We start from the raw sequence: 26252 nt of genomic DNA, 5'->3' as shown, positions 1-26252 counted from the left end.
ATAAGCTGACAAAGGAAACACCAGCTTACCCACCTTTGGCAAACAACTGCAAACGGAGTTATTATTCTGTTCAAACGGCCTTTCTTGCTTCTCATTAGGAAGAATCCAATTCATGTTTGTTAGCCCAGCCACTCCCTAAAGCACATCACAGGATTTAGAAAGGAGAGATCATTCTGTCTTCAATCACTGGAGCGTGGCTTGGGAAACTTCACACTCACAAAGCAAGTACGGGTTGAATTGCTAGCTCCCCGAGCGCCAGCCCGCCTTCTCGGGTGCAAAGGGGATGAGTGGCTGAAGATGGCTGTAAGGACCCTGTTGGCGTCTTTCCCTCCACAGCCTTCCAATGCCCTCCCTCTCCGGGTTCAGCTACACTGCAGTTGGGGTGTGTGTACACAGACCTGACTTAGCTTTTATCTAGCTAGCTCAGGTACCAACAGCAGGGAAGCCACCACTGCACGGACTCCAGCACTCAGGACCTGCCCAGGACCCAGAGCATGTATGCGGGTAGCTAGGCCAGGATGAAACCTGTGCCACCATAGCTATGCTGCTCTTGGTACCCAAGCTAGCTAGATTGAAGCAAGCTCGGGCAGGTCTACATGCGCTGCAGTCACACTGCTGATTGCTGTGTAGACATACCCTTAGTCACAAGCCAATGACCACAGAAAATAGCTCCTTTGCAAAGTCGCTTGGTCTTCAAATTGAATTTAGTGCTGTTGAAAGGTCCTAGACTGAGAGCCCTGAAGAACTTCCTTCCTCCACAGAGTAAGTACAGCAGGTGCAACAGCAAGGCTGGTCCCCTGCCCGGCCCTGTCAGCATTTCCTGAGCCCTGTCTGAGAGAACCCCCCTGTAGGAACAAGAGTGGAGTTCAGCCTCCCTAGTCTGTACAGTTTTTGGACCCTTGGCTCAAATGTGATGGTGATTTTGGTGACATACCCACTGGTTCAGTAGCAGTTGGCCAGAGGCACCCAGCTTATTTCACACTGAAGGGCTGTCAGCTTGTAATGAATTTCAGTCACTGTTGACTTCGTGAATTCATATCAATGACACGGTGATGAAAATCTTTACATCCCATTACCAGCCCCTCAGCCATCCCGAGTGCCAGTCCGCACCTTAATCAGTGATCTCTGCCGGTGCTAAGATACGAGTTTGTTATTTCTCCATTGCTCAAAGGATTCTTATCAGCTATTTCTGGCATCCACAGCAGGTTGTGCTTTGTAACACTGCTCCTCCTCCTCCTCCTTTGTTATTGGCACCAAATCTGGTCAGGTGCACACTGTGTTTTCACAAAAAATACACCACCATCACATCGGGGACATGCTGTGCTTTGAGTGGGAAAACCCCAGTGGAGTATTTAACAAGAGTCTAGTAGTAATTCAGGGCGAAAAAAAACCACTCAATGACACCAGGGCCAGCAGCACCAGCATCACCCAGAGTAGAGTGTTACTCCTACAATTCCCCATGATCATTGCTTCAGCTGACAGGGCAAATGAACAATAGGCAATCTCAAGTGAAACACTTGGGGTCTAGTGGCTAGACTGTGGCTCTAGGGAATAGCCCTGAACAAGAGACAGTATGTCTATGTATCACCCTAGTACAGTGGTTCTCAAACTTGGGCCGCCACTTGTTCAGGGAAAGCCCCTGGCGGGCCGGGCCGGTTTGTTTACCTGCTGCGTCCGCAGGTTCGGCCGATTGCAGCTCCCATTGGCCATGGTTCGCCGCTTCAGGCCAATGGGGTCTGCAGGAAGTGGCGCGGGCCGAGGGACGTGCTGGCCGCCCTTCCTGCAGCCCGCATTGGCCTGGAGCAGCGAACTGCGGCCAGTGGGAGCCGCAATCGGCCAAACCTGCGGACACGGCAGGTAAACAAACTGTCCCAGCCCGCCAGGGGCTTTCCCTGAACAAGCGGCAGCCCAAGTTTGAGAACCACTGCCCTAGGGGATCCCTGAGAGACTCAGAGAGGCACAGTGCCTCCAGGAAGGAGCAACCCTGTTGCCCCAGGGAAGGGGATCAACATGCAACATCCCATTATGGAATGCAGGGCACTCCCCCGTCCATGTCCAGCCAGTTACATTGGTGGCATGTAGGAGGCAGAGCCCCGGCTCCACCTCGTCTACCCCCATCCACTTGCTCCCCAATGGGAAGCATCGCCAGAGCAGCCCTTGTTCTCCCCTGTGTTTCAGTCCAGCCTGGGCTAACACAGGCAATGCAAAGGGCCTTTCCTCCCTCCCATGGCGCTGCACAACGGCATAGGCTAGAGCGCACTCTGCTGTTGGCTAGTATTCTGCACTGCACTCTATTTAGGGCTACTCCTGAAACTAGACCTGGTCAAACTGCATCCACCACTCATTACAAAATTAGGCAGATTTTGGCTTCATTTCAGCTTCTCCAAGCGTGCACGACCCAGACGTATTATTTGCTTATCTATTCAGAATTTGAAAATATTCAGCAAAGGGAAAGTAGACATAGGTGCTGGAACTATGGGTGAAGGGGGTGTTACCGCACCGCACCCCCTGGCTTGAAGTGGTTTCCATCATATACAGGATTTACAGTTGGTTCAATGGCTCTCAGCACCTCCCACTATACAAATTGTTCCAGCTCCCCTGATGGTATAGAAGTCTAGGGATTATTCATGAACCCTCCAATGCAGTCATACGTGCTTCCAGGTTGTTTCACCCAAGTATTTTAATGGGTAAGGCACATGTATTCAGTGTTGACTGTGTGTGTTTGACAGAGCCACGCAGAGCAGTTTTGAAGCTGTGTGAATTCACAAATATTGAAGGGTTTGAATATAGGTGAACCAATTGGAAACCTCAGTAGTTGCTAAATATTTGTTTGGTCTGATGTTTGATCAGTTCTTCCTGAAATCCACTGAGGGCTGCAGCTAGCCCAAAACATGGGAGCAGGGCCACTCGAGGGCATGTGCCTAGGCAAGTCCCAGATGCCTATACCCTGCCAGCTGCACTGCCTGCTTATACCTGTAGCTTGGCAAGAGATTTAGGTGTGAAATGTTCCTGCAGGATGCGCTTCGTTTTTCCTGACTTTTCTGTGTTGAGCACTGCAACATTAACAGACATTTTCATAATTAAGAAAAAAGAAGAAAAGGAAATTCAAGCCCTGGGAGTGAGTGAGTGAGAGAGAGAGAGTGAGAGAGAGTGTGTGTAACTGTGACTTTAAGCCAGCTGGCCAGATTCTCAGCAGTTGTAAATGAGCTTATGCATGGAAGCCAATATACCTATGACCCTTTACACCAGAGAATCTGGCCCAGTGGCTGATTTGTGGGCAGGGTAAGGCGCTGAATCCATTGCATTGACTTGAATGGACTTACACTAGGGATAAATTTGACCCATCATCTTTTGACTTGTCATCTGAGCACATCTGACCTGGAGCCAGCGAGGGGGAAGGAGTGTTCACATTACATGCCGTTCCTTGCAGTATTATCTCGGCCTGGCATCTCCTTCACTGTCCCATTTTACATAAGCTTTCAATGGCTCACTGACCATTCACTCCCTGTGCTAGTCTGCTTTTGTAAACTTTAAAGGATGGTTCTGGGTGAGGAGAACATACATCTTGCACCACAAAGGTTGCCCATGCCACCTGGGGAGCACAAGCAGAAAGACAGTCATGCATGCAACACTGTGCACCCCAGGCCTCCTGGCCAACCGTTTATACAATCCTTGGCTGAACCAGCCAGAGAACAGGAGCTGATGTTTATTTGGTTTGAACCATGAGACTAGCATAAAACCCATAGGGCAGCTGGGTCTTCCAAGGTGAGAAACTCTTTCCAAGCATTTGCTTTAGCTCTACTGAAAAGAATTCCCATGATAATGGAGAACTACAGCCACCTTTGAATTTGGCTTCTTACGCCTAAAACCGTTGGGCCAGATCCTCAAGTCCTTAGGCACTTTTTATTTGGTCAAATTCCCACTTATGCCAATGGGAGTTTTGCTTGGGAGTAAGGACTTAGTAAACATTGAGTAAAGACCTCAGGACTTTTTGCCCTAGAGATTAAGTTTCATCTAGTCCATCCTCTGGTGAACCCAAGATTGTTCCCAACAGCATATTCCTCACAGCTTTAGCCCCCATCCTGTTTTAAATGACTCAAGCACTGGAGCTTCCATGACCTTTCTTGGGGGATTTGTCCACAGTCTAACAGATCCGCACCGTTAGGAAATGTTTAACCTACACTTTTATTTTGCTCAATTTTACTCCAAAGGCACTTGAGAGAGTTTTTACTTTTGTGGTGTATATACCAGTAATTCACTCTCCCACATGGTGGTACCTTAAATCTGAGGATGTCAACACGGTTTACAGGCATTAGTTAACTTCATACCACCATGGGGCTGACCCCGCTCCGTTGACGTCAATGGGAACTTTGGGGGTAAGAGCAGGGCCCCTGTGAGGTTGAGAAGGATTATAATCTCCATTTTCTTGGTAGGTAAACCCAGGCACAAAGGACAGGATTTTCAAAAGCGCTCGCATTGGCCTGACTCAATGGGAGTTTCACTATGGATTTCAGTGGGAGTAGAGGTAAACCAATGTAGAGCAGCACCCAAAGAGACCTCTCAGAGGCCGGAGAGAGCATCAGTCAGGGGCAGAGTTGGGATTGGAACACAGATACCCTAACTCCACTCCTGCCCCACACACTGAGCTGTAGCGTGAAGGAGTTTGTGCTCCTCTGGGGAACTTTAATTCATTTAGCAGCTCCTCAGATTTGCAAGGCAAAAAATATCCATGTGTTGGTTGGTTTGTTCTAAACACATTCTTCTAGCTGGGTCAGCGGCATGGCAAGCTAAGGTCTTTTGTTTGTCTTGCCTGCATTCTGTCAGGGCTTAACTAATGATTCATGCCTGGTGCATTGCTACAGTATGTCAGCCACGGGGAGCATAATAAACTGCTCTTAAATATTGGTTGAAAGCTCTAACTAAACAGGTGGGTGGGTGTGGTCATAAATCAATTCTAGGCTGCATTAAGAAAACATTTCAGACATGCCATAAATGGAGTGTGCCCTCCATTGCCGTTTCTCATAAAGCGTCCGGGGACTTATTTTTAGGCTCTCTGTAAGGTCTGCAATGACATTTTTTCGTTATAACCTGTGCAGATGATTCTTGCTTGCTTTTTTTAAATTTACTTTTGAGCAAGTTCTAGCACTGGTGAAAATTGCTGCACTGATGCTCCTGGCGACAGAAGTCCTCTGTTTAACTACAGAACCACAACAGCATGGTCAGGGGCAGTCCAAGATTCCCGGAGTCCTCCCCCTACAAATGCTCTGACCTCCAGGGATCATACAGAGTGGCAAGAGTGTCACTCTATCCTTGTGGCCCATCATTCCCTGGCCTCTTTGCCAAGGCTGCCAGCCCAGCAGCCAGCTAGCATCCACTTCCAATGGTGGTGTTAGTGATCTGGACAGCCATGCACTGAGCACTGGAATGAGATCTACCAGCTGGTCTCACGCAGGCTAATGTACATGATCAGCATTAGAGGAAACATGAGCTCCTGTCAGGTGCATTTTTTTCTCAATGAAACAATTGATCTGCTGAGCAAAAGCCTGATTGTGGCTTCACCACTCCCACTGTTTCCGTTTGCTCCCTCCCAGCCTGCCCCTTGTCATCAGTGTAAATGTCAAATGGCTTTAGAAATGAATCAGAATACTATTCCAATCTCCGCCGGAAACTAATCACCCCCATCTCTGTACTAACCATCTAAAATTCCACACCCACCCACGATCAATCATAAGAAAGCAGTTTTCTCCCTGTGGCAGGACACCTTGCTGCTCTGTGAATGGCTGAAAGCCTTTTCGTGGGGGCAAATCCACTTCTCGCAGCTGCACAAGCTACCCAGCAGCAGAAAAGTTGTGGGTCCTGGGCCGGATTAACATTTTGTGAGCTCGGTGCCAAACATATTTGTGGGCCCCCATGGGGCAAGGTGCAGGGGGGAGGGATGGTCAGTCTCCAGAGTGAAGGGCAGGCTGGGGGCAATGAGGCACAGCGCGGTGGGAGCAGCCCCGCTCCGCACAGCCCAGCAGGAGGGCACTGTTTACAAACCTGTAGCTGCCAGATACACACTGGCCTGCCCAGCCCTGTGCTGCCAGCATGCCCCTTCCCCTTGAAGGCAGGCCTGCACCACCACCCCCTGCCCAGTGCCCCACCCTTATGCCCAGCGTCTCTCACCTAGAGACCTCCATCACAGATCTCTATGCCCAGCCCCCACCCCTCCCAGAGACCTCCCCCGCTGGCCTCCCACCACAACTGCACAGCACCCTGCACACCACACCGCTTGCCCAGCGTCCCCCACCCATAGACCTCCCCACTGCGCAGCACCTTCCTCACAGTCCCACCATCACAGCTGCACAGCACCCCATGTTCCTGAGGGGATTCTGCACCAAAAAATTAAAAATTCTGCACATTATATTTTAAAATTCTGCAAATTTTATTTGTCAATAAATAATTGTGGAGGCTCCAACATGGCAGCGGGGAGCACAGGCCACTGGTTGCATGGAGGTGGGAGATTACCCTGCAGCCTCCCCCCACCCTACCCCACCCAGGACAGGGACTTGGCAGTGAGGCTGCACCCAACCCTGACGCAGTGCAAGGGTCAGGCCTACCCCAGAAACACCCTGGGGCCCTGCCCCCCTGTGCCAGTGCACCAGGTGTGGGTGAGCAGGCTCAGCCGGGCAGCAGGATCCAAGTGCAGAGGAACTTAGTGTGGGGGGATCCGGGGGAGGGGGGTAAGAGTTCTCTGTGGGACAATCTGGGTGCGGGTGGCTCAGTGGGAGAGAAGCTCATTGGGGGGGTTCCAGGTGCAGGGGCAATGGGGCTCTGCAGGGATCCAGGTGAAGGTATTTGGGGCTCAGCAGGGGGGGTCTAGGTGCAGGGGAGGTGGGGATCATTTGGGTGGGGTCCAGGTGCAGGTGGTTGGGGCTCAGTGGGGATGGTGTCTGGGGGGGACTCATCGGGGTGGTATAGATGCAGGGGAGGTGGGGCTTGTCAGGGTGAGGGTTTGATGGGCCGGCTTAACAGGGATCCCCAGCTTCTGTCAACAGGATGCCGCATGCAGGGCTCCAGCTTCCCCCCCTACCCCTGCTTCCCCCATACCCTTCTCTTCCCCATCCCATGCCCCTTACCCACCATTCCATCTCTTCCCCATCCCATCCCCTTCCTTCCCTCGCCTCTTCCCACCTGCCCCCGCTTCCCCTGTCCCCCTCTTTTCCCCATCGCTCCATCTCCTTCCCAATAATTTGGTGGGTGGCCCTTCATTCTCTTGTGTGTGGCTGCCCAGGTGCACACCTTAGAGGGAACTATCCGCAGACCACCTGAATGGAGCTCAGGGACCACTGGTGATCCACGGACCACAGTTGGAGAACCTCTGGACTAGAGGATTTGCTGCTGCTGGGAAAGATCTCCAGGTCTCCCTCCCTCAAGGGGCACGCTGTGGTCATAGAGGACAAAGTTAATCTTTGGGCTGCAGTACCCTCTACAGAGTGTCTGCAGCTCATCGCCTGTAGGAGAGAGGAGTCTCCCCATTCTCCCAGTAGGCCAATAGTCAACACACAGCCTGTTACCAAGACTGGGCATTGGCTCCAGGGCCGGCTCCAGCTTTTTTGCTGTCCCAGGCGGCGAAGAGAAAAAAAAAATAAAGCCACGATCGGCGGCACTTCGGTGGCTGCTCTACCGCGCCGCTTCATTCTTCAGCAGCAATTCGGTGGCCGGTCCTTCCCTCCGAGAGGGACTGAGGGACCAGCTGCCGAATTGCCACTGAAGACCCGGACATGCCGCCCCTTTCAATTGGCCGCCCCAAGCACCTGTGGGGTGCTTGGAGCCGGCCCTGATTGGCTCCCTGGATTTGTCCCTTTTTTTTAGAGGATGATTTAATTTTCTTTTCCATAATCCAGTACCTTTGGTATAAAGGTCAAGAATGTAGGGGATTTGAAGAATCCAGGGAGGAGAAAGAGGATACACACTTTCATCTCTATGGTACTAGTTCCACTCTGGCCTGGATTGATAGCAAATAGACTGGAGAGGGTTGTGGGTGGAAGAGAGGACTACATGTTAGGAGATCTGGATTTTGTTCTTTCTTTCATGAGAAGAATCCCGTGACCAGGGCCGATTAAATCTTTGGCTTCTTCTGCGGAGCCTGCCAGACATACTGTCAAGTAGTGAGGATTTTTTGTGATGCAGACACTTGTCCATTAAGAAGGGGACTGAGAATACCATCTCAATTCACACAGGCCATTGAATAGGTATCAGGTATGCTCCAAAAAGTGATGTGTCCATGCCCTGCAAGAGAACTACTGTAGGTACATTGATTGCATGAAAGGGCTGGTTTTGCTTGGTCAGCAATGTTCACATGGCACCACTTGGTTCTGACAGAATGATTCTGGCATATCTATTTACAGCCTGCTTTAGATTGGGTGCACTCTGGGACTCCTTCTCCCAGAGTTCCCAATACAAATGCTGGGTATGGGGGCTTTGAATGTTTTCCAGACCTGAGGCACTGAGCTATGAGACAGAGTTAGGAGGACTGGAGGAGCTATTGTAATACCAGCTCTTGTGGCTTCCTGTTCACACTGAGGAGGAACAGCTGTAGGTGGTACCATTTCAACAGGATCTGAGCTAATGGCCTTATCCCAAGCATCTAAACCCAACAGAATAATCAACATTTGTAAAACACACAGGTGGATGCTGTGCAGGCATTGCAAGTGCAAGAAGTTCTAACAACATTTTTGCAGTGCTATTCTTCCTAAAAAGCAAGGGGAGCACATCCCAAAGTGCCAGACTAGCATCGGGAGCTTCAGACACATGGGGCCAGATCCATTGACTTCAAAGGAGCTATGCTGGTTTTACACGTGGTGAGGATCTGGATATTTATCGCCACGTCCGCAAAGGACAGTCAAGGAGAGGAAATACGATTGCTTTTGTTTGTATTTTTTAAACGTTCAAAACAATTTCACCATCTTTTGCTGGAGCTTTTCGAAAGCATAGGCCATCTCACACACCTTCCTCCCTGCCCACATCACAGAGGCTGGCTTTCAGAACGGAAATAGATATACAGCCAGCGTAAGCATTGATTACATGCAGGATGGCCTTGTGAGTATGGCAAAGGCATGAGCATTGGGAACTCTGCGTTCTAGTCCTGACTCCAATGCAGACTTGAGTCATTTAACCTCTCTGTGCCTTGGTTTGCTATAGCTGTAAAATGGGGATAACGTTTGCCGACCTCACAATGTTGTTGTGAGGCTAAACTGCTGAATGCTGAAAAGGTGAAATAGCATTTAATAGATATAATTCATCCTTTAAGAGTTCAGAGCATAAAATGTACATTATTTCTAAGGGGAAAAGAGTTTTCTCCCACCAAGAGTGTTGTGCATATTGTAGTGAATGAGCCAAACAAGTGCAGTGTTTTTAAAAAGCCTTTATATGCAGATGAGGAGTGGTTATGAGGGGGAAACCCACAGAACAAATAAACCCCAAGGATTCTCTTTTGGAAAGTTCAGAGTGTGGAACTTTTTAGACAAGTGGGTGTTCACTGCAAACGATATAGACTGATTTTTTCCTCCTGGCCCTAGTCATTTTGTGTTCATTTGCCTTCCCACTGACACGCCTGCACTCTCAATGGTTCACAGAGTGAATATCTAAGGAAAAAAAGCCCACCGAAAGGAAAATATTTCCTCTCGCCTTGTGTCATGTCCAGAGTGAGAAAGCGTGAGCCTCAAGTTACATTTCATGCACTAGATAAGGAGCAGTTGCTTGGGTTTTGTTTTTAGCCGTTCTGTAGTAGTTTGTGGAGCAGGATGTGGCCACAAAATGGCCAGCTCATAGTAACCAGTATGAGGCTCGGCAGCATGCATCATCAATGGCGTGGTTAGAAAGTGTGACAGCTCATCTTGTACATCATTTGAGAGATGAACGACAAAGCAACAATTCATTTTTAAAAAGATGTGCTCTTTAGGAAGGAGAAAGAAGGCCTCATAAATGTGCGGGTTCTTTTCTTTTCTTCTTCCCAAAGAAGTCTTTCTGATTGTAATTTGTATTTTAAAGATCTGGGCCTAATCTCTCCTTCTTTTTGTTGGAAGACTTTGGCAAATCTTTGGAAGATCTGGCTGGTAACATCACAGCTCACGGCTGCAACCTATGGTGGATCCATCCCAGCCTTCAACTGCGTGTTGTCCTGGTTTTGCTTACTCTGATGTTACACTGCTGTAACTCGGTTGATTTTAATAGAGTTATTCCTGACTTACTCTACTGTAGGGGAGTTCAGAGTCTGGCCTGTTGAGCCTTAGGCAATCAAAAACCTCTCCCATCCTTAGTTCAAAGCTGGGATTGCTGCAGCTCATTAGAGCTGTGATGTTACCTTTCAGGTCCTCCAAAAGTTGACCAAAGTCCTCCAGCAAAAAGAGGGATATGAGGACCAGATATTTCTAATATAAAATACAAAGAGAAAAAATGGTTTTGAAAAACCTTCATGAGGCCACTTTCATACATCATAAGGAGCAGGAAGCACTAGAAACAATTTATTTCCATTCTCCTTTGTGTATCTCCACCCTCACACTTTATTAAAGGAGTTAACGCTGCGAAATCATCTTCCTTGCTTGCTTTAGTTTACTCTAGCAAATGGTGTTAAGGAAAGTTCAGTGCATTGGGGATAAATGATATGTGCACTGCAAATTAGCCCAAGCTGCAAAATTAGTTTTGAACTTCTACAAATCTTGAGAGAAGAGAGGGCCCATTGTAGAGATAATCTGTGTCTGAACTTCCTTCTAAAGTCCCCGGATGCTGAGATCCAGTGTATTGGTTTATGTCCATCTCTAATTTCCACAGAAACTCTTTACACCTGGCTAACCAAGACTCAATATTTATTCTGCACTCAATAGGCCTTGTTCTGGTCCCACTGAAAATCAATGGGATGCAAATTGGCTTCCATATCTCAGACATTGTAGAGGAGTTATGCAAGCATATATTAAACTGAACCTGCTTTCGCTATCTCATTTGGAAATTAGAGAGAAAGAAAGAAACCCCACAAGAGGATGAGGGTGAGGAAGAGGAGAAAGAAAGAGGAATAAGATAGGATGAAAAAAGGAACAGGGAGAAGACTGAGAAAATAGCATCTTCATGGCTTCGCTGTGCCATTAGTTTTGCAAAGTGCTTAGCTAGCTTGCTGATGAGCACCTTGGACCACACGTGCCTAAAGTAGTTCAGATTGTGTAAGATTAGATAGATAAGGTATCTGAGACTTCCTCTTACAGACTTGTAGGAGCAGACTGCAACACCACTCATCAAGACACGGTACTGAAACTGAACAAGAGAGACTGAAGATCTCTCTGGTATGGAAAAATCCATGTTAATGCCAGTACAGTGCTTTGAACATACAGAATGCTATATAAGCAGTAAGTATTATGTTCCTGTATAGTCACTTGACAATCTGGCAAGGGAAGTTATGGAATCACCATCACTGGAGACAGTCAAGGCTGAGATCTGACACCCATTGCAGTATATGGGAAGATTTCGATGACTATATGACCTGTTTGAGGCCCCTTCCAAACCAGGTTATTCTGGGCCTACTTTTTCATACTTGAATGCCTAAAATTGGATGCCTAAAGAAATGATTTTCAAAAGTGCCTGTTGGATTTATGTCCCATTGAGGGAGAGAGCTTAGCTGGACTAAGAAAACATAGTACAAAATTCCAATACAAATGATATCATAGAAGAAGAAGAGATGGTCTGCAACAAAAGGTGTCTAATATGAATAAGGTTGCTAATATGCTTATGTTTCTATGCCAGGAGTACTGCAAATAAGCAAGATGAACCGGAAAAGTTTCTAAGGCCATGGTACACCAAAGCACATAAGTATGTGCTGAAATCCCATTTGACTTCAAAGAGACTTAATCACATGCTTAACTTTAAGGAATAGCTTAAGTGTTTTGCTCAGTAGGGATGGATTTAAGCATATGCTTAAAGATAAGCACAGACATAAGCCCTTTGCTGAATCAGAGTCTAAATGATGAGGAGTAGGACCTACAGCAGTGAGGCATAACAAGCCAGATAGGATGGTACAAATGGAATGTCAGCACTGATCTTGTAGAAAGGGAAGGTGGAATTATACATCAAAAGCATTTACAGAATCAGTGAGATAAAATTTGACTGGAGGTGTCAAATAATGGAAGAAAGGAAAAATGGATATAAAGTTCAGATAATTATTTGACCAGTTATGAACTTGACAATGAATAATGCAGCCGCAAAATACGATGAGGATACAAGAAATGAGAAAAAGGAGAAACTTAATTGACATGGGCATCTATAATAGGACTGAAGGGAGATGGCGGAAAGGGAAGGCAAGAGGAGTAGGGGAGAAAGAAAGAGACTATGAATGAATCAACATATTATAGAAAAAGGACAGAATCTCAACTGATATAAATTGGGGTAGGTATATTAACTTCAGTGAAGCTGTTCTGATTTACAACAGTTGAAGGTCTGGCCCAGAATTCCTAAACCAATTAACGAGGAACCAATTAACGAAGAAGTTGAAAGCAACCAGGATGCCATCTTATGGCTTGGTCCTGCCCTGTTGAAGATAATGAGAGTCTTGCCATTGACTTCAACAGGAGCAGGATCAAACCCTTAATGGGGGACACCAATTACTCAGAAATCATGTGAATGCCAACTACTGATCAAAGATGTTCTTTATGCAGAGGTTTGAATTGTACACAAGACAATTTAATGACGTGACATAGAAAAGAAAGAATCCATCCAGAAGAGAACAAAGAGAAAATGAATTGAGACTGTAATGGCATTACGGAAGATTGGTGCTTGTGATTATTTATAGAATCATAGAATCATAAAAATAAAGGACTAGAAGGGCCCTCGAGAGGTCTTCTAGTCCAGTCTCCTGGATTCAAAGCAGCACTAAGTATTATCTATTTATATGAATCCAACGCATTAAGCAGTGCTGATAGGAAATCATTTTCCCATGAAAAAATTAAATGAAAACACATTTTTTTGTTTTCCTCAAAATTGTGTTGATTTTTATTGAAAACCCCCAAACTAAAATTGTTTTGTTTATCAGCAGCCAAGATTCCAAATGTTCCAGTTTTCTTTTCTTTTTCTGCTGACAATGTAAATTTTTTGATGAAAACAGACATTTTTGCAAAAATTTCCATTTAGTCGAAAAAGCCATTTTCCAAAAATGTTTTGACAGAAAAATATTGATGAGCTCTAGTATTAAGGAATAGGTTAAAAGAATAGCACCAGGATATCTGATTTCAATAAAGAACATTTCTGGAATTTCAGGTGCAATGGAATTAAATATTAAAATCCAGGTGTGTGGAAGTAGGCAGACAGACACTTAAAGATGCCATAATGAGGAATATAACTGAACTTGTTGATAGATTGTATAGTCAGTTGCTTGACCACACTTTGGTTCATTATGACATATACTCAAGAGACCAAATAACCAATGTCAGTCAGGTTTATTAATATGGTATAGGAAAATGTAGACCATTCAAATGTAGGTGCTCAGCTACTATGGTGATAAGTATGGTATCAGCATCTATATAGAACAGAATAAAATAATTAAATTATTATGATACTAGGCCCTATTCTGCTCTCACTTACACCTAACATGAATGTCCCCATCGACTTCAGTGGTGGTGTTAATATGTAACTGAGAGTAGAAGCTCTCGGTTAAATAACAATTATTCCAAATTTGCTTGTAATCTTAGTAAAAAAATCAAAGCAGGGAGTGTGATATAGTGATAGCACAGGAATGATCTATTACTGGTTCTGCTTCAGATTTGCTGTGAGACTCTAATTCCTTGGGTCTGGTTTTCCATTTCCTTTTCATGGGCTGTCATGATTCACACCTTTGTGAAGTGCAAAGTGGGTGTAGCATGCTACCACATCAAATAGTAGCATTTTACACCCACATAGCCTTTTGCATTCACTTTGCACGCCACTCCCCACTCCGGGCCTCAGTTTCCTCATCTGTAAAACGGGGATGGTACTATCCTGATTCACTTTGGGGCTAAGAAGTTTGTTTTTGATAACATTTGTGAAGAGCTTTTCGAACCTAAGATGGAAGGTACTACAGAAGTGCAAGATTTTTATGAATTATTAGCATTATTGCTAGTCATTCTGGATACTGCCGTTAAGAGGTTGCCTTCTCTACTGTGGCTATTGTAATTATGCAGTTTGGTGTCATGGAGGATTTTGTTGCTTCTGCTCTCTGAGGGCGCTGTTGAATCTGGAGCTTTTCAATTGCTGGCTCCTCTCTATAAAACTTTATATGACTGCTGTGTGTATGCACAAGTCTGTGTCTCTGTATTTCAATTAGAGTCAGTTTATTTTGATTAAGAATAAGTGCCCATCCATCGCTCTGGGTACTTTTACAACAAATTAAAATGCACAGTGCCAAGTACAAGTTAATGGATTGTTGATATCAATCAAATTATTAGCCACTGTTATTTAATTATTGGCCTTATTCCTTATCTAGTGCTATTTATTAGTGCTATTTATTAGTAATTATTAGTCCCTAGAAGCCCCAAACAGAGATCAGCCCCATTGTGCTAGGCACTGCACAAATTTATAATGAAAGAGGATCCCTTTCCGAAAGGGCCAGATTTTTAAAGGTGTTTAGGCACCTAAGGATGCAGACAGGTGCCTAGTGGGATTTTCAAAAGCACCTGTCTGCACCTTTAGGGGTCTAAATACCTATAAAAATCCATCCCAAAGAGCTCAGACAATCTGAGTATATGATAAGAGACAACAGGTGAATACAACAACTAGTCAAGGGGAGCCCATGGTAACAATGAGACCCATATTGAGCAGCGGTCACAGAAATTGCCTAGCTGTTGCTGAGCATTTTGTCATTATCGTGGCTGAGGTGAGTTTAATAATTAACTACTTAGCAATTAAAGTAATTAAAGAGTCCTGCAATCACATAATATATTTTTGTTCTCCCTCTGTCCACCAAATGTCTGTGTAAGAGGATATCTCCCATTGTTGTATGCCGTGTTGTGGTAGCCATGATGGTCCCAGGATATTAGAGAGACAAGGTGGCTGAGGTAACATCTTTTATTGGACCAACTTCTGTTGGTGAAAGAGACAAGCTTTCAAGCTTGCACATAGCTCCAAAAATGTTACCTCTGTTGTCTGTGTAAAAAGATGATCTTTGAAATGTAGCCAGACTGTTCATAAATCCAGGGCTAGTTGTCTCATTTAAACTCAACTTTACTGGATATCCAGTTTGCTTTGGGAGATGTACCACATACTGGACATTGTCACTTTGCTTCATGCCAGTGCATTTTCTGAAGCATTCAAAGTACACTGTGATTAAAGCTATGTGAATAACTGATCTTTCAAGTTGCTGGCTGTTCTGAAAAATCGAAAAAAAAAATTGAGTAGACGCAAAATGAAACATTTTAGAAATTTTTGGTGAACTGAAAAGTTAAAAAAAAACCATGTCGGATTGAACATAACATTTTGTTTTGAACTGGAGCATTTTAAAAACTTTTTTTATTTAAAAAAATTCAATAAAATTTTGAATTGAAAAATCCTGACATGTTGCTTAGAAAATGTTGAAATAAAAATGTTAACTTTGGGGGATTTTTAAAAATCCCCCCCCCCATGAACAATTCAGCAAAACTGAAATTGAGAAAAATGTTGGTGTCTCTGTATCTACATTTTTTGCCAAAAAAAGTTTTGGCTGAATAATGTCACCCAGCTCTATCTGGGTTGCGTGACCTTCCAAAGTTTCATAGAAGCCTTCCGCAGTCTGGTTGCTTATGTGAAAGGAATATTAAGGAAAGTAGTTTGTGTATTTGTAGCTGTCTTTTTAATGCAACTTAGCAGCTAGAAACACGAAACACCACAAATCTGGTTCTCCTATATACCAAGCCCCCTTTACATCTTTCTGGCAGTGTAAAGTGGCATTAGTGTAAATCAGAATTGAACCCCAAGTGTCCTACCAGATCCCCTCAGATCACAACTATTGTTTGGGAATCTGTGCTTTACGTTGCAGCCCGTATCAGCCTATGAAACTCCCCGCTGAAAACAGATCCCAGCTGAGGAACACCAGCTACCCAGACTGATGACCAAGAAGATACTAATGCCCTCTGAAAGGAAAGAGTCTGCAGAAAGAGATGCATTTTGCTTTACGCCTTAAAAGCGGTGAGACTTTGGCTCTGAATGAGCAATGGCGGAGAAGGAAGACTTCCAAACCTCATTTCAGGGGAGATTCTAAAAATGGGTCAAGGTTTTGAGGGAGGGAGGTTCTCTTAATCTATCTGAGCTGGCTCCCCAATGCCCTGCTGGTGCACTTTCAGAGGCAGCTGGTGACTCTACTAGAGCACACCTTTGCACAGATGAAAATGGCTATCCTGGGTACAAGGTAGAGGAGAACTGGGCCTACAGCACTCAGTATAAACACGCATATTCACAGAAGATAAAAAATGTGCCTTCTAGTCGTAAGAGACTATAGCGGGGAGCAGAGGTGACCCATGCCTGCCGATAGTGGCGGGGGAGGGCAGAGTGAGGGCAGCCGACTTCAGTAGTGTTACTGAGCATGCTCAGTCCATGTGAGCATGGTCAGTACAAGCCAAGCAGCAAATGTGGGTGTGGGGGGGTGACCCTGCCCATCGCCCCTCCCATGTGTCTCATCTGGCGGGGAGGGATGGTCTTGTGGTCGCAGCACAGGGCTGGGACACAGGAGAGCTGGGTACAGATCCTAGGTCTGTCACAAATATTCTATGTGAGTTATTTAATCTCTGTGTGCCTCAGTCTCCTACCACCAGGAAGGGAGATGCTTCAGCTGCTGCTAGCTGCCTGTCTATGCCAGTGTTATCACCATGGCTACCAATGGGGGAGTTTTAGAAACAGGGGGAGGGGATTTTGAGAAAAAGTGTCTAGGGCATCTGGGGCCCTCAGGGCATAGCTCAATCTCCATAGCTAGCACAATCTTGGACCTCTTTGCTGAGGCTACAAATGAAGGTGCTAATGAATGTGAACTGGACAGATGACCATTTCCTTCCACCGGAGCAGCCTAGGTTCCAACGCATGGCTATAGAATGTCTACAAAAACCAAACGGTTGGTGTGGAGCAATGTTGCAAATGAGGGACTGTAAAATAGATGCAACTGTAGTGGAGAGAAGACCATGGAGACTGCCCTGCACGTGGCAGTAGTACTCTGCTTTAACAAGGATCTAATATAAAAATGTCTTTGTCCCCAGTGCTCTTGGAAACCATAGTTAGATCCCTGTTATCAACACTGTGTTTAAATATAGTTGCAATGAACTTGGATTCTACTCCTACTGTGGACTAGGCCTATGAGAGATGAGAGATTCTCCTCTCTGACCCCACATGGAAGGTCTTTTGAGCTCCCTTGTTTATACCTACAGGAACCATGACAGAAATGATTCCTAAAACTCTTTAAAGCCACTTTGGCCTAACGCTGTTCACTTCTGCTTCTGCCATCTCTGGTGAAGGAGGGAATGTGGCTGAGTGCAGCTATTGCTATTCCTCGGGCCATATTCAACATAACAACATAAGAACGGACATACTGGGTCAGCCCAATAGCCAGGTATCTTGTCTTCTGACAGTGGCCAATGCCAGGTGCTTTAGAGGGAATGAACAGAACAGGGCAATTATCGAATGATCCACCCCCTATTGTCTACTTCCAGATTCTGGCAGTCAGAGTCCAGGACATCCGAAGCTTGGAGATGCATCCCTGACCATCTTGGATAATAGCCATGGATGGACCTTTGCTCCACTAACTTATCTAAGTCTTTTTAAAACCCTGTTACAGTTTTGGCCTTCACAACATCCCCTGGCAATGAGTTCCACAGGTTGACTGTGCGTTGTGTGAAGGAGTGAGAAACCTGATAATGTCTGACACAACCATGAGGAAACCAAATTAGAAACTGCTTCTGCCAAAACAGGACCCACTCCCTGCAAGTTTAGACTAGATCCTGTTTGCCAGATTCTCCAGCACAGGATATGGGTAACTCATATGGAGGCTAGTGGAGTTACTTGTATCTTGCAAGTTGAGGTTTAGGCCTTTGTGCATTTGTTCTTTCTGTCAACATGCCCCAAACACCTAGGGACATAGGTGCCGACTCTGTGGTGCTCCAGGGCTAGAGCACCCCCGGGGAAAAATTAGTGGGTGCTCTGGACCTACCGGCAGCCAAACTCCCCTCCCCACCTGAGCGCACCGCATCCCCGCTCCTCCGCCTACCTCAGAGTGTTTCCCACCCAGCCACCGCCAAACAGCTGTTTGGTGTCATTAGCAAGCTCTGGGGGTGGGGGGAGGAGCGGGAACATGAGCGCACAGGGGAGGAGGCGGGGAAGAGGAGGGGCGGGGATTTGGGGAAGGAGTTGGAATGGGGCAGGGAGGGGGTGGAGTTGGGGCAGGAACTATGGGGAAGGGGTTGGAATGGGGGTGGGGAAAGGATGGGAAGAGGCGGGGCAGGGGCAGGGCCTCATGGAAGGGGTGGATTGGGGGTGGGACCAGAGCAGAAGGGGGTCGAACACTCAGGGAAAAGAGGGGAAGTCAGCGCCTATGCCTAGGGATGTCAGCGTGGGGCCTGTGCATGTAAGGGGAGAGCAAAATAGCTTTAACAAGATCCACCACACAGAATGGGCAGGGAATATCTCCCTATTACTAAACCTGCCATAGCTTTAAGAGACACTGTGACAGTCTGTATCCCTACGTTCACCCTTTTTACAAAACTATAATAGATTTTGTACAAAGTGTGCCTTGTGAGGTACCATTTGAAAACCCATAATTTGCTGATCATTATTGTCCTGGTAAAATATTTGTGGCAACATTGTATGTAAAGTTATAATATTCTACTCTATAACATTACTGAGACATGTTCCAAATTTAAAAAAGCAGGCACAAACCAGTTCCTCAAAGACAAAAGGCAAACTGACACCTCAGCCAGGTATCAACAAAATCAAATGAACTATCATCTGGTTAAGTGGCCATTCTTTGGCAGGAAAAAGGGTATGAGTGAGAAATCTACATTTTTGGCAAAGAAACAGCTGGAGGTTCCTATCCCCACAGATCTTCTGTCTCCTGAACCTCAGCTGGAAATGATTTTCCAAGAAGAAGAGCACTATAAGAAAGGGGAACAGATGCCCCCAAACACTCCTCCCTTTCCCTCTGCCCATGGCATCAACAACACCTGAGGGACAAGGAAATTAACACTGAACTGGGGGAGGGGTCCTGAGCTGAAAGGATTCCAGCCAGTAAGACTGCTATAGCATGTGGTGTCAGAAACCTTTGCTTTGAATTCATTTAGCTTGTTAAATTAGATATTCTTTGCATTTTACCTTTTATTTTCTTTGTAACCAATTCTAACTCTTATGCGTCATTACTTGTAATCACTTAAAATCTATCTTTCGGTAGTTAATAAACTTGTTTTATTGTTTTAGCTAAACCAATGTGTTTGGACTGAAATGTTTGGGAAACTTCATTTGGGATAACAGGATTTGTGCATATCATTTTCTATTAATGAAATGACGGACTTTATATGAGCTTGCATTGTCCAGGAAGGTGCTAGACAGCACAAGACACACAGTTCTGGGGGAAAGTCTGGGACTGGGCGTTGGCTGGAGTTGCCCTGTAGTGTAATTCATGGATGGCTGGCTAATGGTTATAGCCCTCATACAAAAACGCTGGGAGTGATTTACATGCTGGAGGCTGTGCGTGAGCAACAGAGGTACATTAACATTTACTGGGGCCCTGGGCACAAAGAACATTTGGGCCTCACACACCCCAGGGGTCCAGGGGGTGCCAGAATTGGAGAGAGGTAAGGGGGGCCATGCCCACCCACTTTTTAACATGGGCATAATAGCCTCAGGCAAGCGCAGCACAGAAGTGGCAGGGGAGCCCCTGCTTCTCATCTTCCCCCGAGGCCATGGCCCCGGCCAGGCCAGAAGCTGGAGCCGGGCTGTGGTAAGAGCCACCTAGGGAGCCTGGGCCTCAGTGGGGAGCCTCGGCCCCTACAGCTGCCCTGGGTGGTGCACCCCAGGGGGCGGGGACATGGGCCGGGGGCTGCTTTTGGGCATCCTGACCCCCAGACTAGGTGTAGAGTCCGGGGCTCCCCACAGTGGCTTGGGCTCCCTGGGTGGCTCTTACTACAGCCTGGCTCTGGCTCCTGGCCTGGCTGGGGACAGGGCCCCAGGGGAATAGGAGTAGTAGGGCAGGACCACAGTTCCAGTGCTGATGGCCCGTCACTTCTACACAGGTTCTGGCACTCCTGTGGGGGCCCCCAAATTGGCCAGGGGCACTGGGCACGAGGCCTATGGGCCTCTGAGTTAATACGTCACTGGTGTGCAGACTAGGAATGGTTGCTCTCACAGTGAAGCAGTGTAAAAGGCATCGCAGGTTTGAAAATTGAGGGGACGCAGCTGTCCATCAGTCCAGATTGTAGCCAGGGTAATGTCACAGCCACCTCTGACGTACAGCTGCTAAGGACAATCCAATTGATTCCTGTTTCCATTAGCAAAGCCTCCCCTCTTGTAACTCATGTTTCCCTTTAAGTGGTCCAGGAGTGACCTAGCTCTGCGCCGTCACTCTTTGCCTCTGTGGTGGGTTTTAGCTTGGTATGCTCACAGCCTAGATATCAAAGGACAGGAACATTACTGGTTTCCACTGCAGAAAGGTGACTTTTTTTCAGCCTAAAATAAGACATGCTTGCAAAGTGTCAGCAAGAGGCAACCACAGCTCAGTTTGTGGCAGGAAAAAGCCTTAACAGGGGTCTAGCAAGGGAAGAGGAGTTTTTCTGCACCTTTAAAAAAAAGTACTGATTGCGTCTCAAAATTTCCGTCTCTGCTCACACCCACCATGACGCCCCTTTCATTGGGTGTAGGAAGTGAGCTGACCATTGCAAGATATATAAAAGCTCAGTGAAAGGGGCTCCGATTATCATTTTCTCCTCTGGTATTCCAAGGAAGCCATCAACAATGAAACTCCACGCAACAGACATCCTGGTCATTTTCTGGCTCGGCCTTTTTGCTGTGAGCACCGTGAGAGGTAAGTGTTTAACTCTTCAGGAACTTGGTAATAGCCATACTATATCAGCCCCGTGGTCCATCCAATCCAGTGCCCTGTCTCGGGCAGTGACCAGTACCCGATATGTAGGAGGAAGGAGTGAGAAAACTAATAGTGAACAGTTGTGGAATAACTTGCCCATAGGAGAAGTTTCTTCCTAACCCCTATCAACTGGTGGTTGGTTTATGCCCAAGAGGATATATATCCTTTGAGCTTAACTAAAGCATCGATGAATGCTCTTATTATCCATAATAAATGTCTAAACCTTTTTTGATCTTACTGATATATTGTGGTAATGAGTTTCACAGGTTGATTATGCATTTTATAAAAAGCATGTCTTTCAGGCAATTTCAAGGATGTTGCCTTTTAATTTTGTTGGTTGTGCCCTTCTTCTAATGTTATGAAATCGGAGAGCTCCCAATTCATTTTCTACAGTCTGTTCATTATTGTATATACCTTTGTCTTATTATAGCTGGGTTCAAAAAAGAACTGGATAAGTTCATGGAGGATGGGTAGAGCCCTGCAAATCTGTGGATATTCGTATCTGCGGGTGCAGATATCTGTGGATCATTTTTGTGGATCGGATACAGATACAAATTTTGTATCTGCACAGGGCTTTATGGATAGGTCCATCAATGGCTATTAGCCAACATTGTCAGGGACGCAATCCCATGCTTGGGGCAACCCAAAACTTCTGACTACCAAAAGCTGGGAGTGGAAGATGGGGTGGATCACTCCATAATTGTGCTAATCTGTACTCTCTTCCTGAAGCTCTGGTATGGCCCTCTGTCAGAGACTGGATACTGGGCAAGATGGACCATGGTCTGACCCAGGATGGCAACTCTTATATTTATCATGTCACTTCTTATTTGTCTCCTCTCTTATCTATATAGTCCTGGTCTTTTTAGTCTCTCCCTGTATGGAAATCTTCCCAAGACTCTAGTAATTTTCATTGACTTTCTGTGAAATCCTTGTGTATTTGTGCTAAATCCTTTTTGAGGTGGGGTGGCTAGAAGTGAAGACAGCATTCAAGACTACATCACACCATTCACTGATACAATGAAATCATGATATTTTTAGTCTTATTTGCTATTTCTTTCTTAATAAGGTTTACACACTTGTTTTGTTTTTATGAGCACAGCTTCATATTGGTCTTTTAAATTAACTGTCCACAGTGACACTTAGATCTTTTTCCTATTAATCATGAACAATTAATACACCACGACACTTGTAATAGACCACACTTGTTGCAAAAGCTCATCCGCACACACACAAGCACATATACAAATACACATAAACAGATGCATGCAACAAGAACAAAAAAACCACATGCACAACCACAGTCATACCCAGTTCAGACAGAACCACAAGAATACACAATGATGAATATAAAAAAAGTACCTTCACAAAATTCCACAAACCCCAAACACAGACCCTCCCACACAAACACAAAATAATCTGCACTAGACATCCAGAGGGCTCATCCCTGTAGTATGTCTTTGTTGTTGCTGTTCCAACCCTGTGTCCCTGGCAGGATAATTTGCTATAAAATGTAGTTGAAACTTTCTGTAGAAGGACCGTGCATATCAGGCAATATATGGGGAGATAGGGCAGAGATCAAAAGTCTCAGGTGGTAGCCCCTTTAGAAGTGATTCTGTGGATGTGAGCAATTGGGCAGAAGATATGGAACTTTCCAAAGGCAGATGAATAGGAAGGGGGAGGAAAGAGGCAAACTGAAGTATTTGATTTTTTTTTCACAGTAGTTAATTGTCCTCCAAGTGGGTTTGATTTTTAAAAAATTTTTGGTTAAAGGGAACAGAGGGAGACAAAGATTTTGCTGGGAAGGAGAGTAAGAGCCCCAGGGAATGGAGGGGAAGGCAGCAGCAGCAAAGTGGGGAGAGAAATGAAGTGAAGAGGAAAACAGAAGGCAGCAGGAGGCAGAAGAAAAGAATGGAGTCACATAAGTATGTGGGAGGCAGAGAGGAAAGCGGAGAGGGATGTGAGCAGCATAAAAGGGATCAGAAAGGGCAGTGATAAGAAATGGGCAGAGAGGGGAGTTATAGGCACACATCTTTGCACCATAAAAGTGGATATCTACTCAGACTTCTTCCAAACCGCTTAGAGAAGCTCTGCTTGTATAGGGAATATTCTTCGAGCCAGGTGTGAGAGGGTGGAAATAATCCCACATGGGCAGGCAGTAAATCCACTGGCTACATTTGAGGATTGTAATTCAGAGTTCCCAAATTCTAATCCCACTCTGCTTCTTACACCTACTTTTTCAAAAGTGGGCACTTTTGCTGGTTGCCTGGGTTTTTGGGTGCTTCCATGACTTTCTGGGTAATCCACACCTCTGAAAATCAGGCCCAGGAAGTCTCAAGTTGGATACCCTAAATCAGAGTGCCCCAGTTTCTTCACCTCTAAAACAGGGATGATAATATTGATCTTCCTTTGTAAAGTATGTTGAGATTCTACCAGGAAAGGTGCTACGCAAGCACCAACTCTTAGTATTATTACATGGACACACCTGGTTGAAGCATGTGATACCCTTCTATTTCCGAGTGACGCTGTTTGACAGGCACACACTTGCTCACATTCCCACTTTTAATTAACGTATCGCATATTCATCCAGAACCTCACATCCCAAAAGATCCCCAAATGCTTTAGATACTTTATGTACACAGATCGCTTCAACTGAAATGAAGCTGTCTCTGGGAACCCAGCAGCTCTTTGATAGCGAAGCACTGCTACATGAATGGACCCAATTGAAAGTGCAGAGGCAATTTAGGAAGGCAGAATGTAATTACTATCCACACTGGAATTTGGCCAAGACATTTACTCTTACAATTGCCTTGGCTTTTTAATGATCTCAGATGATCAGGAGTTTGGTTGTATAGCTCCTATGTAAGAAGCATACTTAGGAAATGGATCCCAGTACATACATCTATAGATATTTCAATTGTAATTTAACATGCAATAATTTCCACTTAGTGTAAAGAATGACTGTTCATTTAGCATTAGCTTACCATCTATTTTTTTCCCCTGTAGGAAGTGTTGCAAGTCAAATCGCGCCCAAAAGCGCCTGTGTAGACCTGTCCACGCAGAAGCTGGACATCAGACGACTTGTTAAATATGAGACGCAGCACATACCAGTAAAAGCTGTGATGTAAGTATCTGGACCACTCTTCAAACTAATCTAGAGACACACGCTGCTGCTATCAGGAGAGAAAGGGCAGGGGTAGAACTGAATCACAGCAAGCATGAGGGTCGTCAATCTGACCAAAACATACTACTGAAGAGCATTCTTTCATTTCTAGCAGGTAGTAACTGTTAGTGGATGAACCTCAAAAGGTCTGGAGGATTTGTGCTGTTCAGAGGAGCATCCACAATTTTGATTGAACAGACAAACCTTTTTGATCAAGAAATTAGGAGGAAATCTCACAAAGAACAAGAGCTGTTTCGAGTGGCATGCTGGGGAATAGCAAACAGTGCTGTCAATGGGCAATGAGGTGCATTGCGCTGAGCTGTGTGAAGGAAACGTACAGAACAGCGAAGTGTGATTATCCCTCCTTCTAGAGGATGTGACCGGTCCTTCAATCTCATGAGCATCTATTTAATTTTGGTTCTTGTGGGATAAATAAAGGGCCAACTCAATATGCCAGGTGCTTAGCTCTTTTGAAATTTCTGGCTATACAGTATATGCCTATGTACGTTTATGAATACACTATATATATAAACACACACACACGCCATGTATGTAGAGTTGATGTCCATACCATACAGCAGAACCAGCTCATTGCTGGCTTTGTGACTCTTTAGTGATGCAACTATCCCAAATGCCTGCAGACAAAACCTTTGTACCACACCACATAGGCCATAGAATAGAAATATGCACACAAGACCTTGGTTTGGAGAGAAGAATTTTAATGGCAGCCTGGCTTTCCTTTTCTTCCCCTGCAGGTTCATCACCAAACGAGGCATCAAGATCTGCGTGGAGCCTGATCTCAAATGGGTGCAGGATGCCATAAAATTCCTGGATAAAGGACCTGTCCGCAGAAGACCCAACAACAAGCCCGTGTCCAAACCCAAGCCCAAGCCCAAGCCCAGAGGCAATTAACTAAATGGATGCACCAGCCCAATCCTCAGCAACTGCTTGTACTTCTTCTAGTTGTTAATTGGAAATAAAATCTCTGAACTAACATGGGCACATCAGAATCCATTCATCATTAGGGCAGAGCTGACTGAGAATCATTCCATTTATAGCTGGACTTTTCCGCACTGTTTTCAGGTTTATTTTCTGAAATGTTCATTAATAATTATTTATTACTGTGTGTAGGCACCCCCCCCTTTCCCCCCTCCACCTGGATGAACTTTTATAGTTACAAAGGACAAGGATGTGGGTGAAACTACTTCATAGAGGGTTTGATACAGGTGAAGGAGGTTGGTGTCAGACATTGGGGCTGGACTTTAAAAAGAGTCTGGATAATTTTATGGTAATTAATAACTATATAAGCTATAAGTAAACAACCTGTATGCTCCAGGGCATCATCTGATAACTGCAAGATTCAGAAGGGAATTAGCTAGATGTATTGGGTCTAATTCTCCTCCCACTTTGCAACAATGCAAATTCATTGGGACAGGTCCTCCCCCAGTATAAGTGATGATCAGTCTAGAGTGTAACTTGATGCAGATTTACACCCGTGGAGGATCTAGCTCACTGACTTCTGTGAAGTTACTCCTTATTTACACTGGTATGAGATGGATCTGAATCAGTTGCTTTATTTTTTCCTTTGCATTCCTCTGAAGCATCATGTGTAAGCCGTGGCTGGAGGTAGGAGACCGCGCTTGATGCCAATCCTATGTACCAATCTCTTATTCTCCAGGTAGTGGAGAGCCATGTCCAAGGGGCTTTACATTTTAGAAATGAATGGATTCTAATAACTGTGGTGTCTCTGTTTTTCTGTAAATTAATAAAATTCTTGCAAATCTATGGTCAAATGGTATGTGTGTCTGCTTTTATGTGACCCGCATGAAGATCACACAGTGGGGGTATGGAGGTTATAGCACAAATCCATGATTTTATTGTCAGCCTAGGAGAAATAACTTTTCCAGAAACATCTGCTGCCACCTTCAATAGCTAACAGTAGATAGATGGAATTTGCATCCAAGCTTTCATTTATGTGTATCCCTATATTGTATAGATGAGTTCACATCA

The 26252-nt window shown here is 45.4% G+C and overlaps 1 protein-coding gene across 1 annotated transcript in view; it reads left to right on the top strand.

Annotated features, from left to right (window-relative positions):
• The window catches only part of LOC128845599 (monocyte chemotactic protein 1B-like), an 88145-nt gene extending 61893 nt beyond the window's left edge, over nt 1–26252 (top strand). The window contains exons 3-5 of the mRNA XM_054044433.1: nt 20940–21022; nt 24086–24203; nt 24998–26252. Of these exons, the coding sequence (XP_053900408.1) occupies nt 20953–21022; nt 24086–24203; nt 24998–25154 (345 nt within the window). The 5' untranslated portion in view covers nt 20940–20952 and the 3' untranslated portion in view covers nt 25155–26252. The remainder of the gene's footprint in view (nt 1–20939; nt 21023–24085; nt 24204–24997) is intronic.

The sequence above is a fragment of the Malaclemys terrapin genome, chromosome 1, assembly GCF_027887155.1.
Source record: "Malaclemys terrapin pileata isolate rMalTer1 chromosome 1, rMalTer1.hap1, whole genome shotgun sequence".
Classification (NCBI taxonomy): Eukaryota; Metazoa; Chordata; order Testudines; family Emydidae; genus Malaclemys; species Malaclemys terrapin.
Note: the sequence above shows the minus strand (reverse complement) of the source record. Positions and strands in the feature narration are given on the sequence as shown.